The sequence below is a fragment of the Sinocyclocheilus grahami genome, unplaced genomic scaffold, assembly GCF_001515645.1.
Source record: "Sinocyclocheilus grahami isolate Dianchi unplaced genomic scaffold, SAMN03320097.WGS_v1.1 scaffold575.1, whole genome shotgun sequence".
NCBI classification, from domain to species: domain Eukaryota; kingdom Metazoa; phylum Chordata; class Actinopteri; order Cypriniformes; family Cyprinidae; genus Sinocyclocheilus; species Sinocyclocheilus grahami.
In genome coordinates this window covers 888,870-904,612 of record NW_015505754.1, presented here as the reverse complement: position 1 = coordinate 904,612, position 15,743 = coordinate 888,870, and the positions used below count along the sequence as shown (strand labels likewise).

The 15,743-nt window shown below is 34.4% G+C and overlaps 1 protein-coding gene across 4 annotated transcripts; it reads left to right on the top strand.

Annotated features, from left to right (window-relative positions):
• The first annotated feature begins 1,075 nt into the window (after nucleotides 1–1,075).
• LOC107556677 (WD repeat-containing protein 24) lies at nucleotides 1,076–15,263 on the top strand. Of its 4 annotated transcripts, none has more exons than XM_016239845.1 (14): nucleotides 1,076–1,086; nucleotides 6,118–6,163; nucleotides 6,447–6,462; nucleotides 6,617–6,724; nucleotides 7,978–8,338; nucleotides 8,528–8,705; nucleotides 9,583–10,007; nucleotides 10,916–11,181; nucleotides 11,849–11,958; nucleotides 12,046–12,146; nucleotides 13,064–13,168; nucleotides 13,244–13,581; nucleotides 13,663–13,847; nucleotides 14,745–15,263. In XM_016239845.1, exons 4-14 carry the CDS (start codon nucleotides 6,623–6,625, stop codon nucleotides 14,911–14,913), a joined length of 2,340 nt encoding a protein of 779 aa, XP_016095331.1. In that variant the 5' UTR covers nucleotides 1,076–1,086; nucleotides 6,118–6,163; nucleotides 6,447–6,462; nucleotides 6,617–6,622; the 3' UTR covers nucleotides 14,914–15,263. The 4 variants fall into 4 exon arrangements, with proteins under 4 accessions (XP_016095331.1, XP_016095332.1, XP_016095329.1 ...); XM_016239846.1 differs by having other exon boundaries at nucleotides 6,442–6,462; nucleotides 13,247–13,581; XM_016239843.1 differs by having other exon boundaries at nucleotides 6,442–6,462.
• The last annotated feature ends 480 nt before the right edge of the window (nucleotides 15,264–15,743 follow it).

Below are 15,743 nucleotides of genomic sequence, written 5' to 3'. Positions count from 1 at the left end.
AATCATAGTGAGCTTTCTGTGAAAGTAGCATGCTATAGGTGTGCATTATGTTGCCTTCTAAGATGACTACTTTTTGCCAAATATGAACACAGAATTTTCAAAAAGGAATCCCAGAATGTATTGCAACAAGCTCCAAAAATCCAAATTTTTTTTATAAATTATATATACCACCGCTCAAAAGTTTTGGGTTGGTAAGATTTTTTTTATAAATTATATATACCACCGCTCAAAAGTTTTGGGTTGGTAAGATTTTTTTTATAATGTTATTGAAAGAAGTCTCTTATTCTTACCAAGGTTGCATTTATTTGATAAAAATACAGTAAAAATATGAAATATTATTACAATTTAAAACAACTATTTTCTATTTGAATCTATTGTAAAATGTAATTTATTCTTGTGATCAAAGCTGAATTTTCAGCATCATTACTCCAGTCTTCAGTGTCACATGATCTTCAGAAATCATTCAGAAAAGAAACGTTTCTGATTATTATCAATGTTGAACACAGTTTTTGCTGCGTAATATTTCTGTGGAAACCATGATACATTTTTTTCAAGATTTTTTGATGAATAGAAAGTTAAAAAAAGCCCCAGCATTTATTCAACTTTTTAAATGTTTTACTGTTATTTTTCATCAATCTAATGCATTCTTGCTGAATAGTTTTAATTTAATTTTACTAGTTGTACTTTTCCCAAACTGTAATGCCAGACTAAAATATATGAAATTGAGTGCAACATTTTGAAATATGATAAGCAACCTTTCATTGCATCTAAATGTTGTACATTTAAGCTTGCATTCTCCGGTGATTTATACAATTTTTAATTTAAAATGCATCTTACTTCATATTTTTTCTTAACACTGCATTTGTAACTTAAGTAACATCATTTTATTGACATTAGTAACTGTAATCAAATTACATAAATTCAAAATGTAATGCATTACATTACTGCGTTATCAGGAAAAGTAATTAGAGTACAGTAACGCCAACTCTGCTAGTAAACAACACTAGAGCTCACTTGGTATGGAACAGAGTGAATGTCTGACTATGGAAGCCCATTTCCGCCAATGAATACAAATTTTTTAAAAAGGTTATTGCGACTTTTTATCTCGCAATTGCGAGTTTATATCTGCAATTCTGACTTTTTTTCTCGCAATTTTGACTTTTTTTCTCGCAATTGCGAGTTTATATCACGCAATTATGAGAAAAAAAGTCGCAATTACCTTTTTTATTTTTTATTCAGTGGCGGAAACGGGCTTCCATATCTGACCCTTCATCTTGACCTTTGAAAATATTTCCAATGAACACAAACACAAGCCAGTGAGAGAGTCAATATTTCTGTGCCAAACACTAATGATTACTTCAGTATTGCTGTGCAGATTGCAGTTGTTATGGTAACTGCCATAACGTGATTAAAGATGCTTTCAACATAGAAACAAGTGTCAAGACCACCGATACCGAATGTTTTGTATCTCCAGTCGTGTCTGCAAACATTTTCAGTGAAGGTCGTCTTAATGATAATGATGATTATGACTGGGTTTAGATGAAGATTTACTTGATAAATGAAAAAATACAACTCAAAAAGACTGCAAAAGATGAGAAAATTTAGTATTTTATGACCCTTAACTCTTAAGACCAAGCAAATAATTACAAAATTCAGTAGTGCCAAGTTATCATTCGCTAAGCTGCTAAAAGATAATTAAAGGGAATTAATTAAATTGCTAAAGGAAAGATGTGTATAAGATTGCTGTTCTGAGATGATTTCTTTTCATTTTCGAAAAGCTTGACCGTGTGTGTTTAATGTTGTGGATTTTTATGCCATAGTCCTATATTTATATTTATTCAGAGTGGCTATCGGTGTTGGATTGTGGCGTCTGTAAAGATTGTCTTAAACTGAGGGATGTGATGATGATGATGATGATGATCCAAAACTCACAATTGAATGCATTTAGACCCACAGAAACAGAAAGTGCTGGAAGCAAAGCAAAGAATATTAACAATACAATATGTTTAATTAATAAATTCAGCTGTGGCCAAAGGTCACGCTTATGTAACACAACACATTAATGCTTTCCAGGAACATGTGAGCTATCTGAATATTTTAAAGTCAGCATGAAACTGCACTCGCAACCTGTTTTACTGCCACGGTGTGACACATTTTACAGGTAAAAAGGATATTTGAGGAGAGTTGGCAAAAAACAAAGGCTTGGTGAAGACATTTCAGTAGTAATAAAGTAAATAATGTCAATTTTGGCTTCACGTTGACTTTAAATGTTCTGATCCAGCATCCAAAAAAGTGGAATTTATAGAGTTCCTGTAATATCCAGCTGGCTGGCACTTTTAGACAGGTGAAAAAATGAAACGCTGATGAATATTTATCAGACACGCATATAAACAGTGAGAAAGAGAGAGGGAAATGTTATTTAAAAAAAAAAGCTAAAAGCTGTATTGGGATATGTGATAGAAGAAAATGAGGTGAGAAAGACGGGACAAATAGCTGATAAAATGAAGGAAAATTGAGAGAGAGCAGTGAATGATGGATCCTTTTTTTTTTTAACACTCATCAAATGATGCTGGAAGTGTGTGTGTGTGTGTGTGTGTGTGTGTGTGTTAAACATGCTTTAATGTGCTCTATGACCGTTGTTGGTTATCAGACTGTTATAAGCACACACACTGTAGTCTGTGTGTGTATTTAAGCGGTACGTGAGTGTGAGAAACACTCAACCTCGGTCTAAAACTGTTGGATTGTGTTCGGAGTGGAATACTAGCAAGCGTCCCGCATACTTTGCTGTTTATACCGTATACTGCCTACTATTTTTCAAAAATATTATGTGAAACAGTATGCATTTTGAAACTAAACATTTCTAACAGTAGTATACAAGATGATCATGTGACATCATTGATTAATTCAGCGAATGGGATCAATTTATCATATTTGAAATTGTTTATTCAATTTTAATCCAATTTTGAGAAAAATTAAATGCGAAGTAAAATGAAGTCTTTTAGCATTCTGATCAAATAATAAGATTAAGTTAAGAGTTGATCATGTGGTTAATTTATTTTCAGAACTTTTATTTTAGTATTATTTATATATTATTATAGTATTTATTAATATTTTGAAATAGCTTTTTTTTTATATTTTCAGTTTTAATTTTAAGTTCTAATTATAATTTTTTTTGTTATTTATAGTTTTTGTCATTTTTATTAGTTTTTTTTACAGTGTGCTCTGTTGCATGCTGCATATTTTGGCAAATATTACCGATAAGTCATCCACATATGCCATTTATACTAAACGTTTGCATAATGTGCCAGTATGCATACTGCAAAACTAGTATGGTAGTATGCCACTCCAAACAAACCCTGGGTGAAGAAGTGCACTCAATCAATCCTCTTAAAACTGGGAACAAACCTATTTACCAAGGACCTCTCCCTTAATCCCGCCCACTTTACATCCCAGCCAATAGCTGCTCTCGAATCTCATGCTTAACATCAGTAGCTACCAATCAGCACAGATCGTGTGTTTATTTTCTCCATGATGTTGTAGGTGTAGGTCGCAAGAGTGTTGCTTTGAGCTCATCACTGCGTTGAGTGAGATCCTCTGTCGCCGCCACAACCCTAGTTCTACTGAGAATCCAATCCTAGTCCATTTACAGATTTCAAAATGGTGCCAAAAGACGAGAGACGACGACTCGTTGCAGTAAAAGATTGTTTACCAAAAAAAATAAAAAAAAAAGGTTAAAACTGAAAATATACTATAAGGCTAATAGTTTTCTCTGGATCAGATGATGATAAAAAAAGAGATGTAAATAATGATCGTTTCTATCAAATTCTTTATCATTTCATGATATAGGTACTGTACTTCTGAAATATTGGGACCCGAGGCAATTTTGTTTTTGTAGTTTTATTTTGTATTGTTTTGTGTTTGCTTTCATTTCTCAGCTGTATGAAATAAAGACCATACTGTGAGGAGACACGTGTGTGTGTGTGTGTGTGTGAGTCAGTTTTGGTACAAAGTATGACAATTTTTGTTTCTTATAAATTAAAGAAAATATATTTTTTATAATTAAATGTATTTTTGAATTATTATTATTTTTTACAAATTGCCCATGCAGTAGCAGCAGTATAAATTGATGGTAATTAAAATTAATCATTAAATTTGATTTATATGTACTTTGTTTACATCAGCGTTGAAAACTGTTTAATGTTGTGCTGCTTAATGTTTTTTTTTTAGATTTTTTGTCCAGATTTTTTTTAAGAATAGAACGTTCAAAAGAACAGCGTTTATTTGAAATAGAAACCTTTTGTATCATTTTAAATGTCTTTAATGCATCCTTGCTGAATAAAAGTATCAGTTTCTTTTTTTCTTACCCCATATATTAAACCACTAAAAGCTTGGGGAATCACGGTTTAAAAATATTAAATGACAATGAGCCACTCGCCTCGTTCCGGCATCATGTTTCTTGTTAATTATCTATTTCTGATGCGCTTACAGTCAGTTTCCACTCCATGCTGCTGACGAGCTCAGCGTGTGTGAGGGAACTGAGACCGCTGCCGGCAGCTCCTCCTGAAACCTGACAGGAGACAGAGACTGTCATTAAGATTTACTACATCTACAATTCTATTCTGATGCAACTACAATAAAAGACATTTTAGGTGTGTGCTTGTGAGAATGCAAATCTCTTTTTTCTTTTCCATCTGTAACTGTTCATCTGAGTATTTCAGTAGTGGTCCACATCAAATACAGGGCAATGCTAGAAAAGCTCTGTTTAAGGTTGTGTCGTGTTAATTGCATGTTAACTGCTAATTGTGATAAGTAGGCAAAAATAATAAAATGACAACATTACTACAACTGTAACTAAAACTAAAACCGATAACTAATACAAATCAACATACATTAGTTCATCAGTAATCCTAAAAAAATAACACTGAGGCAAACACACATGCTAAAATAACAACTTACTGACACATAGTAAGAAATAGATTATAAAAAAGCTGAAACAGAAGTGGGAAGAGGAGAGATAAAAAGCGATACTTATGTCCCGCCCGGTGGAGTCGATGGTCTTTACACTCTTCGGTCTGCACACGACCGCTTCCGCGGTAAACTAAGCTTCTTTTTGATTAATTTAACAAAACTCCAATTGAATTGAGCTGGACACACTTTCCTGTTTATCACAACAAATGGCCAAGCAAAGCGCACGACACTGACAAGGTACGCGATACAGTACGAGACCAAACGCCATTTCAGCACGTCTCCACACAGTAAACAAAACAAGCGTTTCCAAACTTACCAAATTACCAAACGACTTGAGTAAAGAGTATCTGATCTGATCAGTACTGAAGTATTTAACTTGCGCTAAATATAGGCTCAAAGATGCACTAGTCAAAGAGACACGAGGAGAGCAATCATATATTTCTTTTCTAAAACCAAAATAAAACCTCAAAAGAAATCCTTCAAAAAGGTCTCTTCATTATAACGGATCAATAAAATTAAGTAATTTTTTTAGTTTTTGTTGCTTTATGTTTATTGAACTTTTACAATAATAACTATACAAATACAGGAGAATAGTGAAAAAATAATGTTGAGTAAAATTCAAAGTCCATGCATTCTTGCACTGGATGACCTTGTTTCAGCCTCATTGCCGTCGCGGAGGAGCTCGCGTTCACGTAAATCAGCCTTGCTGACAAGCCTGTGTGGGAAGGGCAAAACACACCAGATCTAGTACCTTCGGTGTCCTGTAGATGCGATATCACTTCTTTTGTAGCAGAAATAAACTGCGGCGGAAAAAGCTAGGTGCCATGCAAAATGTAAACACTCATTACAAATGCAGTGGAGTAAAGAGTACAGATTCTGTAGAGAGTAATATGTCTGCTCATATCTTTGATACTCGGTAAAACAGAGAATCCAAAACGATACTCAAGTACAGTAATTAATGACGTTTACTCAAATACTTTACACCACTGAATAATAAATATAATAATAGCAACAGTATCTATTGTGTCTATATTGTCTGTCTATCTATAGATAATAATATACTCTATATATCACTTTTATTTCACTTGTCATATGTTCTCTGTTGTATTATTGATATGGCTTCTCTGCTGTCTTGTTTCTGTTTTGCAGGTCGGTGTGTAATTTCATATGAAGATGTGAACGAGAAACACAGACGGTGAGATGAAAAAACAAAGACCAGCTGTGTTGCAAAAGCATTAATATTCCCTTAGATGTTTGTCCATTTACCACAACTAAACAATTTGGAAAAACATCCAGTGATTTACTCATTCGAATACAATCTATAGTGACTCATATGATTATTCATATTTGATGTGATTGTGAAATTGTCAGCTCATTAATGGAATGTGTTTGCTGTTTCTGCACTCTTTTCCCTTTAGGGAAATATTGGTGTAGAGTCTGTGAATAAGCAAGGGTTGTTTTTTTTCTCAACAGAACAGGCTTTGGACACAAAGCGTAAGTCTGAACATCTGGCTTTATTCTTATGTTTTTACATTTATTGTTTGTGATGTTAATGCTCATAACATCGCCACCGTGAATCTGTCCTCCACCTGCTGGCCAGAGAAGGAACCGCAGCAGCATCTCTCTCATCTTTCTCTTGATTTTGCAGTTTGAGATGGAGAAGATGAGCAGGGTCAGCACCATCGGTGGCCGTACCATGTTTTGTCACCTGGATGCACCTGCCAACGCCATCAGTGTGTGTCGGGATGCTACGCAGGTGAAAATAAGATGAAAATTATATTCACAACGCAAGCCAAAGTGCCCAATTTGATTTTTCTACTCAAAGCTATTTTTTCTGTTATGGTTCACTAGGCAAAAATATAATATATATATTTTTTTATATAGTTTAATAATCATTTAATCTGTGAATAAATTAACTTCTTATTATTTAAAATGTATATATTTTGGTAATTTATGTTATTATTAATATGTAAATCAATATTCGGTCTGTCGATGCCTAATATCAATAAATAATAATTACAAATTCATTCTAAATAATAAATATTCATATTTAAAATACTGTTTTTAGCTACAGTTAATATGTGATTGACCACAACTTGTTTCTGGTGGTGTTTGCTGGGTGAAATATTTAAATTTGTATAGTTTATTATTACATTTATTTATTATTATTATAATTTATTATATATTTTTTATTATTTTATGTTTATATATTTTAATTATTTATATGATTATTCATTTGTAAGTTAATATTCAATCCGTCAATGATTAATATCAATAATTCATTAAATAATTATTTGTCAGTAATAAATATTCACATTCAAAATACCAGTTTTGGGTCATGTTATTAGATGCAGTTAATTTGTGATTGTTTACTGTACAAAATTTTTTTTACATTTATTTATATATTTATATCAATATAATTACATGTATTTATTATTATTTATATTTATATCAATATTTACATTTATATAATTTAGTCATTTATATTTGTAATTATATGATTGTTAATAAAACCTGTCTGTGAAAGGTGTTAGAATCTTTTGAGTATTAAACATTTTAATTGAATGTCCAATATTAAATAATACTAGGCAACTTTTTTTATTCAGAAAATATATTAATGGACATTTTAAAAAAGAATTCTCCTGGGACAATTTACATTTTTTTGTCATGCATTAAGCTGAAAGACTCTATATAATTGTTCTATATAATTACTTTTGTTCTTGTTTTAATTTTTTTATTATATGTATGTTTTTGTATATTTGTACATTTATTTATATATATATATATATATATATATATATATATATAATTTTCAAACAAAATTGTTATATAATTGTTTTGAAATGATGTATACGATTGAATTGTGAAATTGAAATGTGTTGAATATAGCCACTGCTGCTGACATGGCGTTAAATCATAAATAAATAATATATGATTGTTAATATGTATATTAATATTCAGTCTGTCAATAGATACAGTTAACTTGTGATTGATCACGTTATGTTTCAGGTGGTGGTTGCCGGGCGAAATATTTTCAAGATATACGGTCTGGAGGAAGATGGTTTTGTGGAGCGGCTGAACCTGCGCGTGGGCCGCAAACCCTCGCTGAACTTCAGCTGTGCGGACGTCATGTGGCATCAGATGGAGGAGAACCTGCTGGCCACCGCCGCCACTAACGGAGCCGTGGTGACGTGGAATCTGGCGCGGCCCTGCCGTAACAAACAAGAGCAGCTGTTCACCGAACACAAGCGCACGGTCAATAAAGTCTGTTTTCACCCCACTGAGGTCAATATGCTGCTGTCTGGCTCTCAGGACGGATTCATGAAGTGTTTTGACCTGCGCAAGAAGGAGAGCGTCAGCACCTTTTCTGGTACGTACAGATGTGCAGATGAACATCTCTGACTTTACCACGACATCGTTTACATACACAAAAAGCCACAGAACAACATCCGAGCACCTATTTTCAATTCACTTTAATTTGAGAAACACATCTGGAGCTTTTTAGACACTCAATCAGATGTTATGGAAATACACAATGTGAACAGCAGTGTTTTTGCAGGTCAGTCTGAGAGCGTGAGAGATGTGCAGTTCAGTATTAAGGAGTATTTCACGTTTGCGGCCTCGTTCGAGAATGGAAACGTGCAGCTGTGGGACATTCGCAGACCCGACCGATACGAGAGAATGTTCACCGCGCACACCGGACCCGTCTTCTGCTGTGACTGGCACCCTGAGGACAGGTGTGTGTGTGTGTGTGTACACTCAACTAAACTATTCATAATAATACTGTTGTATAAAATTTTTCACATGTACAAGTGCTTCACAGGTCAGCACATTAAAAATACAAAAAAATTATTAATAAAATGGAAATAGAAAGATAAAATGATAAGGAAATAATAATAATAATAATTAAAATTATAATAATAATAACATTTTAAATAATGACAAATTTAAAAAAAATAAAAATAAAATGAGAAATATAATAATATGAGCTCAAAATATAATAATAATTAGTATACTATTATTTTTATTATAGTAAAATTCTAAATAATGACTTAAGAAAAAAGTGAAAAGTGAAAATGTAAAAAAAGATGATCAAATGAAAAGGAAATAATAATACAATTCTAAATAGTGACTTTCAAAACGTAATAAAAGTTAACATTTTTAAAAGGTAAAAAATTTGCTATAATAATAGTAATAATAATTTAAATTTATTGTTGTTATAGTAAATTCTAAACTTACACTTAAAGTAAACATTTAAAAAAAAAAATAGTATTAATAATTATTGAGAACATTCTAACAAATGACTTATGAAACATAAAAAGTTTAAAAAAGAAGATCAAATGAGATTGAAATAATAATAACAATTGTAAAATTCTAAATAATGACTAAAGAAACTTTAAAAAGTGAAAATTATGAAATAAAGAAGGAAGTAATAATAATAGTCAAGTGCTAAATAATTTTTTCAAAAAGAAAACTTTTACTTAATAAATACTCAAAATACTTTTTTTTGCCTAATTTTAGTTAAATTTAGTTTACACATTTTTCCTCCTCCTGGATTTTAAGCTCAATCTCTCTGGCTGTTTTGTATATATAACGTGTTTCTCTGTCTTGTAGGGGTTGGCTCGCCACAGGCGGACGTGACAAGATGGTGAAAGTCTGGGACATGTCGACTAACCGCGTGAAGGAGATCTACTGCGTTCAGACCATAGCGTCGGTGGCCAGGGTGAAGTGGCGTCCGGAACGCAGATACCACCTGGCCACCTGCTCCATGATGGTGGACCACAACATCTACGTGTGGGACGTCCGCCGGCCATTCATCCCCTTCGCGACCTTCGAGGAGCACAAAGACGTGACCACAGGAATCGTGTGGCGGCACCAGCACGACCCCTACTACCTGCTGTCGGGGTCCAAGGACAGTACGCTGTACCAGCACATGTTTAAAGACGCCAGCAGACCCGTCGACCGCGCCAATCCTGAGGGACTCTGCTTTGGGCTGTTCGGAGACCTGGCGTTTGCTGCTAAAGAGAGTCTGATGAGCGGTGAGTGACTCGGGTGAATTGCAGTTAACCCTTCTGTTCTGTTGGAAAAACTGGGTACACTTTTTGTGTTGTGTCCATGCAATTTGACAAAAAATGACTCCATGAAAAACTGCACAAAAACACTAAAATCTCTAGCTTGTTAAGAGACTAAAAGAGATCAAATATGTGAGAAAATTAAACTATTTTTATGGTGTTGTTATTTTTATTATCAATTTGACCCTCATATTTTTATGTTCAGAATTACCTGCACAGATACTAAATATTTATAACTAATTATAATGACTATTTTCCACCTCAGTGCAAATAACTACAGGGAAGTATAAATAGTATCTAACATTATTTGCACTTTGTGTAAGTAGTATTTATTGCTTTTTGTACTTCCTCTGCCTTTTATGTCATTTTCTCAAAGCCTTGTAAGGGTAAAATGGGTTTTCACACTTCTTTCAGTGCTCCAACAGACTAGTAATTGAGCTCCAAAAAACTAACAACCAGATTTTGTAAGTAAATGAAGACACAATAAATTCTGCCTGCATGATTCAGAAGACGAGTCTCAATTTCAAGTAAACTTTGACTCTTAAATTTCTCATTTATTTCATATTTTACTGTTTGGCAAGCTACAATAAAGGTTTTCTGTATTTTACCTCTCTTTAGTGTTTTTCAAAGTGTTGACTTTTGGCAAATTGCATGGACTCAATATGACCCGCAACACCAAAGTCAGTTTTTCTACAGCCTTTCCAAAACACATTCATGACCCTAAATGAGAAATATTTACCACATTTCTAGAAGAAATTATTATTTTAACCAGTATTTCAAGTAGTTTAAAATCGAGTGTGGGTCAAATGGACCCGAACACAACAGGAGGACAAAATGTTTATTGATTTCTTATCAGAACATTGTCTTCTTCATAGCTCCCCCTTCTGTAGGGGACGTGGGGCGTAAAACCTACCCGGGCGGCGATCGGCGGTACCCCATCTTCTTCTTTAAGAAGCCTGATGTGACGGAGCAGTTTGCGCAGGTGTCGAGCGCGCTCAGTGTGTTTGAGAGTGAAGCGGGCAGCATCGTCGGGATGGACTGGTTCATTAACACCGCACAGAGTTACCTGCTGAGCGGGAAACCCTTCACCGAACTCTGTGAGCACAACGCTCAAGTCGCCAAGAGACTGAACAGACCGCAGGTATGGATGGATTTTGATGGGGCTCTTTTGTATTTTTAACTTTTTTTTGTCAGCTGAACAACTTTGACCAACAATATTTTCTTGAAGTCCTCGCTGAGATTTTAAGGTAATATTTTAATTATTTAACAACACATTTGCATGTTCATGGTTCTCTGTTATTGATATTCTTAAAAAAAACAAAAAAATATATATATATGTATATATTTACAAAATAAATATTTCTGATATGTAAATTAATTAAAATAAATATATATAAAGTTTGCAAAAAAACAAGATGATAGAATATAAAATTATCCTTTTTTCTTCCATGTTTTTTCAAATTTTTTTTAATAAATCTAACTTTTCACTGTTGATAAATTTTAATTTTTCTATATGTATTAGGTTTACCGGCTCTAGTGTTTTCTGATGTCACATGACATGCAGGTCAACAAATAATATTTAATCTTTTTTTTTTTTAGTAAGTATCATTTTGATTTAATTTTGATTATTTTTGATCAAATTTTATTTTTAAAAAGGGTTAGTAAAATACTTGAATAGTATTTATTTTTAATTGAATGCATATTTAGTATAAATAATAATTAATTCTCTTTTCATTAATTCACAAACCTGCAGTTTGCTCTCAAACCCTGTTTTACAGGGGTTTTAATTTTGTTTTTGTGTCATACAGGAGTCAACCACATGGACGATGCTGCGAATCATGTTTTCAGAGCCAGCTAATCCGTCCTTGTCAAGCAATCACAATCTGAATAAATCAGGAAACCTCCCGCTCGTCAACAGGTACTGACATTAGCCCAGGTGATTTTTGTATTTCTGAATCCCCTCCTCTAATACGGTTCATCAGTTTGCCTGTTTCCTGTACTGCAGCTTTAGTATGAAGGAGATGAGCGCTGCTCTCAATGAGAGAAACAAAGAAAACAGACAAGACAACCTCCACAGCCTGGAGACCAACCTCAACAACAATGACGGTGAGACAGACACATAAACAGCAGCTGCATCCTGGTGAGAAACTGATGAGAGACCAGTAAAAGAGACATGCAACACGTACCAAGAGACAGTCAGCTAGATTGTGTTTACAGAGCAAACTTTGTGCTTGCTCTCTCAAAACGTCTGCATTCCCCCAAGAAGTGTTGCCTTTGATCACAAAACCTTTGCGTTTACCAGAGAATCTTTGCATTTGCCAGAGAGACTTTGCTTTCCCTCATAAAACCTTTGCGTTTGCCTAATAAACGTTGTGTTCAATTGCAAAACCTTTGCGTTTCTCTAAGAAACCTTGCACTTGCTTTAGAAAAACTTTTTTCTGCCTGTCCCAGAGAAACTTTGCTTTCACTTGCAAAATCTTTGCATTTACTGAGAAACTTTGCATTGTTCACAAAACCATTCTGATGCCCATCAAACTTCACCCAGAGTTTCTGTGCAGAAAATTAGCAAAAGAAGGGATAGTTCGCCCAAAACCAAAAATCCTTTCATCATTCAGCCTCATGTCGTTCCAAACCTGTATGATTGACATTAAGTTATGGATTCAGTCTGTTCTTGGAACATAGTGCAAAAGTCACATGGACTCCTTTTATGGTGCTTTTTCAACTTGGAGCAATTTGGACATTCTGTTAAACATCTCCTTTTATGTTCCACAGAAAACAAAGTCATAAAGATTGGGAATGACCTGTAAATGATGACAGAATTGTAATTTTTCGGTGAACTAACCCTTTAAACGCCTCAAGGTTAATAACTTGGCTGACTGTTATTATACAGATGGATTTTGATTTGTAATGTATGTATATATGTAGTAATTATGGTGTCTCTGTTCGTCTCCTCAGCTGTCAGTCCAGATTTTTAGCTGCCAGAAAACTAAAACATTGGATAAAAGATGTGTTTGTGTGTGCAGAGAACGAGGAGACGGAGGGCAGCGAGGGTCAGGCGGAGTATCTGTTTGGAGACGCCGAACTGGATGACGATGATCTCTACAGCATGGAGCACGACAACCAGGCAGGTTGGTCAGCACATCCAAACACATCTCACAGGTATGTGTATAAAAAATCAAATGGAAAGACTCTGTTCTCTCCAGCAGAGGAACCCGAGTACCTGCTCCCTCAGGAGGCGTTCCCGTTACGGCACGAGATCATGGACCATCCCTCGGCCCCGGAGCCGGTGCAGGAGAAGCCCGAGTCGCCGCACGTGAGCGGAAGCGAAGCTGAGAGCACGTGCCTGACTTCCATGGAGTCCTTCAGTCTCATTTCCGTCTCGCAGCTGCTTTTCTCGCCTCACCTGCCGCCCAAGTTCTTCTGCCCTATCGTGAAGGAGATGCTGTGCTACTACGCCAAGCAGGGCGACGTGCAGATGGCCGTGTCCGTGCTGATCGTACTGGGCGACCGCATCCGCAAGGAGATCGACGAGCTCACGCAGGTGAGAAAAACCGTCCCACTTTGACAGGAAGCGTAGGGTTTTTGTTTGTGATGTTTTAATCTGTGTGCGTTTGTGTTTCAGGAACACTGGTACATGTCCTACATCGACCTCCTGCAGCGCTTTGAGCTGTGGAACGTCAGCAACGAGGTGATCAAACTGAGCACGTGCGGCGCCATCATGTGTCTGAATCAAGCCTCCACCACCTTACACATCAACTGCAGCAACTGCAAGCGACCAATGAGCAACAAGGGCTGGATTTGTGACAGGTACCACCTCCAATCCCTGACTTGTATCTTGTTTTTCTCCTTTGCCAAGTCAAAAATCAACCAAGCTATGAGTTTCAGTCCTTTAACATTAGAGCTTATACATCTGTTACTGTGTTTAAAGGTCATTTAAAGGTGTATTTGTTTTCTTTTTTAATATTTATGGAAATGTTTATATACATGCCTTATAAACAACTACAATAAATATATTAATATATATTTATATATAAATTATATATATATAAATATATATACACACACACTTTGGGTCCACTAAATTAAATTAATATATTTAATTTTAAATTTGAATTAAATATAAATAATAAATATACTAAATAAATTATAATAAATGTATTATGACTGTATTTTAATTTATATACTATTATATAATTCATTAATTCATTTCATGAAATTTGTTGTAAATTAAAATATTATCATTTGGAAAAATTTTAAACACTTTGGGACCATTTTATAAATAAATAAAATGAATATATTTAATTTGAAATGTTAATTATAAATACTTATTATAATATTAAAAAAATAATTCTAATGTATTCTAAATGAAATTATTAAAATGTATTTACTATTAAATCACTTATTGATTAATTATTTAATTTATTATAAATTAAATAAATAAAAATATTATAATTTGGAAAAATATTCAAAATTGTGAGAATTTCACACACTTTGTCCACTTTATAAATTAATCAAATGAATATAATTTACATAATATTACATATGTTTAAAATAATTCTAATGTATTATAAACTTAATGTATTTACTATTATATCAGTTATTAATTTTTTTTTATTATTATTAAATTATTAATTAAAATACATAGAAAAAATGTAAGATATTTATTGATTGTGTATTTTTTGTATGTAATTGAATCCTCCATAGGTGCCACCAGTGTGCGAGTGTGTGTGCGGTGTGTCATCACGTGGTCAAAGGCTTGTTTGTGTGGTGTCAGGGCTGCAGTCACGGAGGACACCTGGAGCATGTGATGGAGTGGCTGAAACAGTCCAAACACTGTCCGGCCGGCTGCGGACACCTGTGTGAATACACCTGACACACACACACGAGACACACTGGACTCTCTAGCAGAGGACCGGTCAGGCTGTTACTTATGAGGAAAAATAAGTATAACTAATGATTAGATGATAATCAAACACAAAGGGAATCTGTATCTTTAGCACATTCGATTGTGCGCTAAAAAACAATCAGCCAACTTTTTTTTAAATTTTTTGAGATTTTGTTTTATAAAAACAATCTAATGTATATAAACTGTAGCTGAGATGCACTTGGCTTTGGGAATATGATTTATTCACCTTGAAAATACTCTGGAAAATTGTGTAAATGAAGAACACATTGCATTGAAATCAGATTTATTTAAACCGAAACACTGGTGTTTGCCAATAAAGCCAGTCTTTACTAATCATCTGTGTGAGTTTGTGAACATGAAGGCACAAAAACACTTTAAAAGTGACCTTTTTGGAAGAATATGATCTAAATTGTAAACTGATTATATAAAACAATAATAATGGATTTTTTTTAAGTTGCATAATATTAAACCAAGTGTCATTTACCAGTATTATAAAAAGGTAAGTGGAAGCATTTATCAAAATATTTGTCAAAAAGAAGGTTTGAAATGCAAAAAGCAACAGATCTAGAGTTGGTTCTAGTCGTGTCCTCTTTTGGAAGACCAAACAAAGTAGTTTTGCTTTCACAACAAAACGGCGTCACACACCGCAGCCTTGAGTGAGCAGAGGCGGCGGGCTTGAGAATGGCGCGGCCGCCAGATTTGACGAAGGAGGCTTACGGCAGCCACATGTGACGACCCCGGGCTGGACTCCACTTCGTCCACGGTGAAAGCCGATCCAGCGATCCACAGCGCGAAGT

Bases quoted from the DNA above. Each gene is read 5' to 3' on its own strand.
- LOC107556677 (XM_016239845.1), top strand. From the start codon at position 6,623: ATGGAGAAGATGAGCAGGGTCAGCACCATCGGTGGCCGTACCATGTTT. The intron at 11,959-12,045 runs GTACTGACATTA...CCTGTACTGCAG, and splicing joins AACCTCCCGCTCGTCAACAG to CTTTAGTATGAAGGAGATGA. The intron at 12,147-13,063 runs GTGAGACAGACA...TTGTGTGTGCAG, and splicing joins CAACCTCAACAACAATGACG to AGAACGAGGAGACGGAGGGC.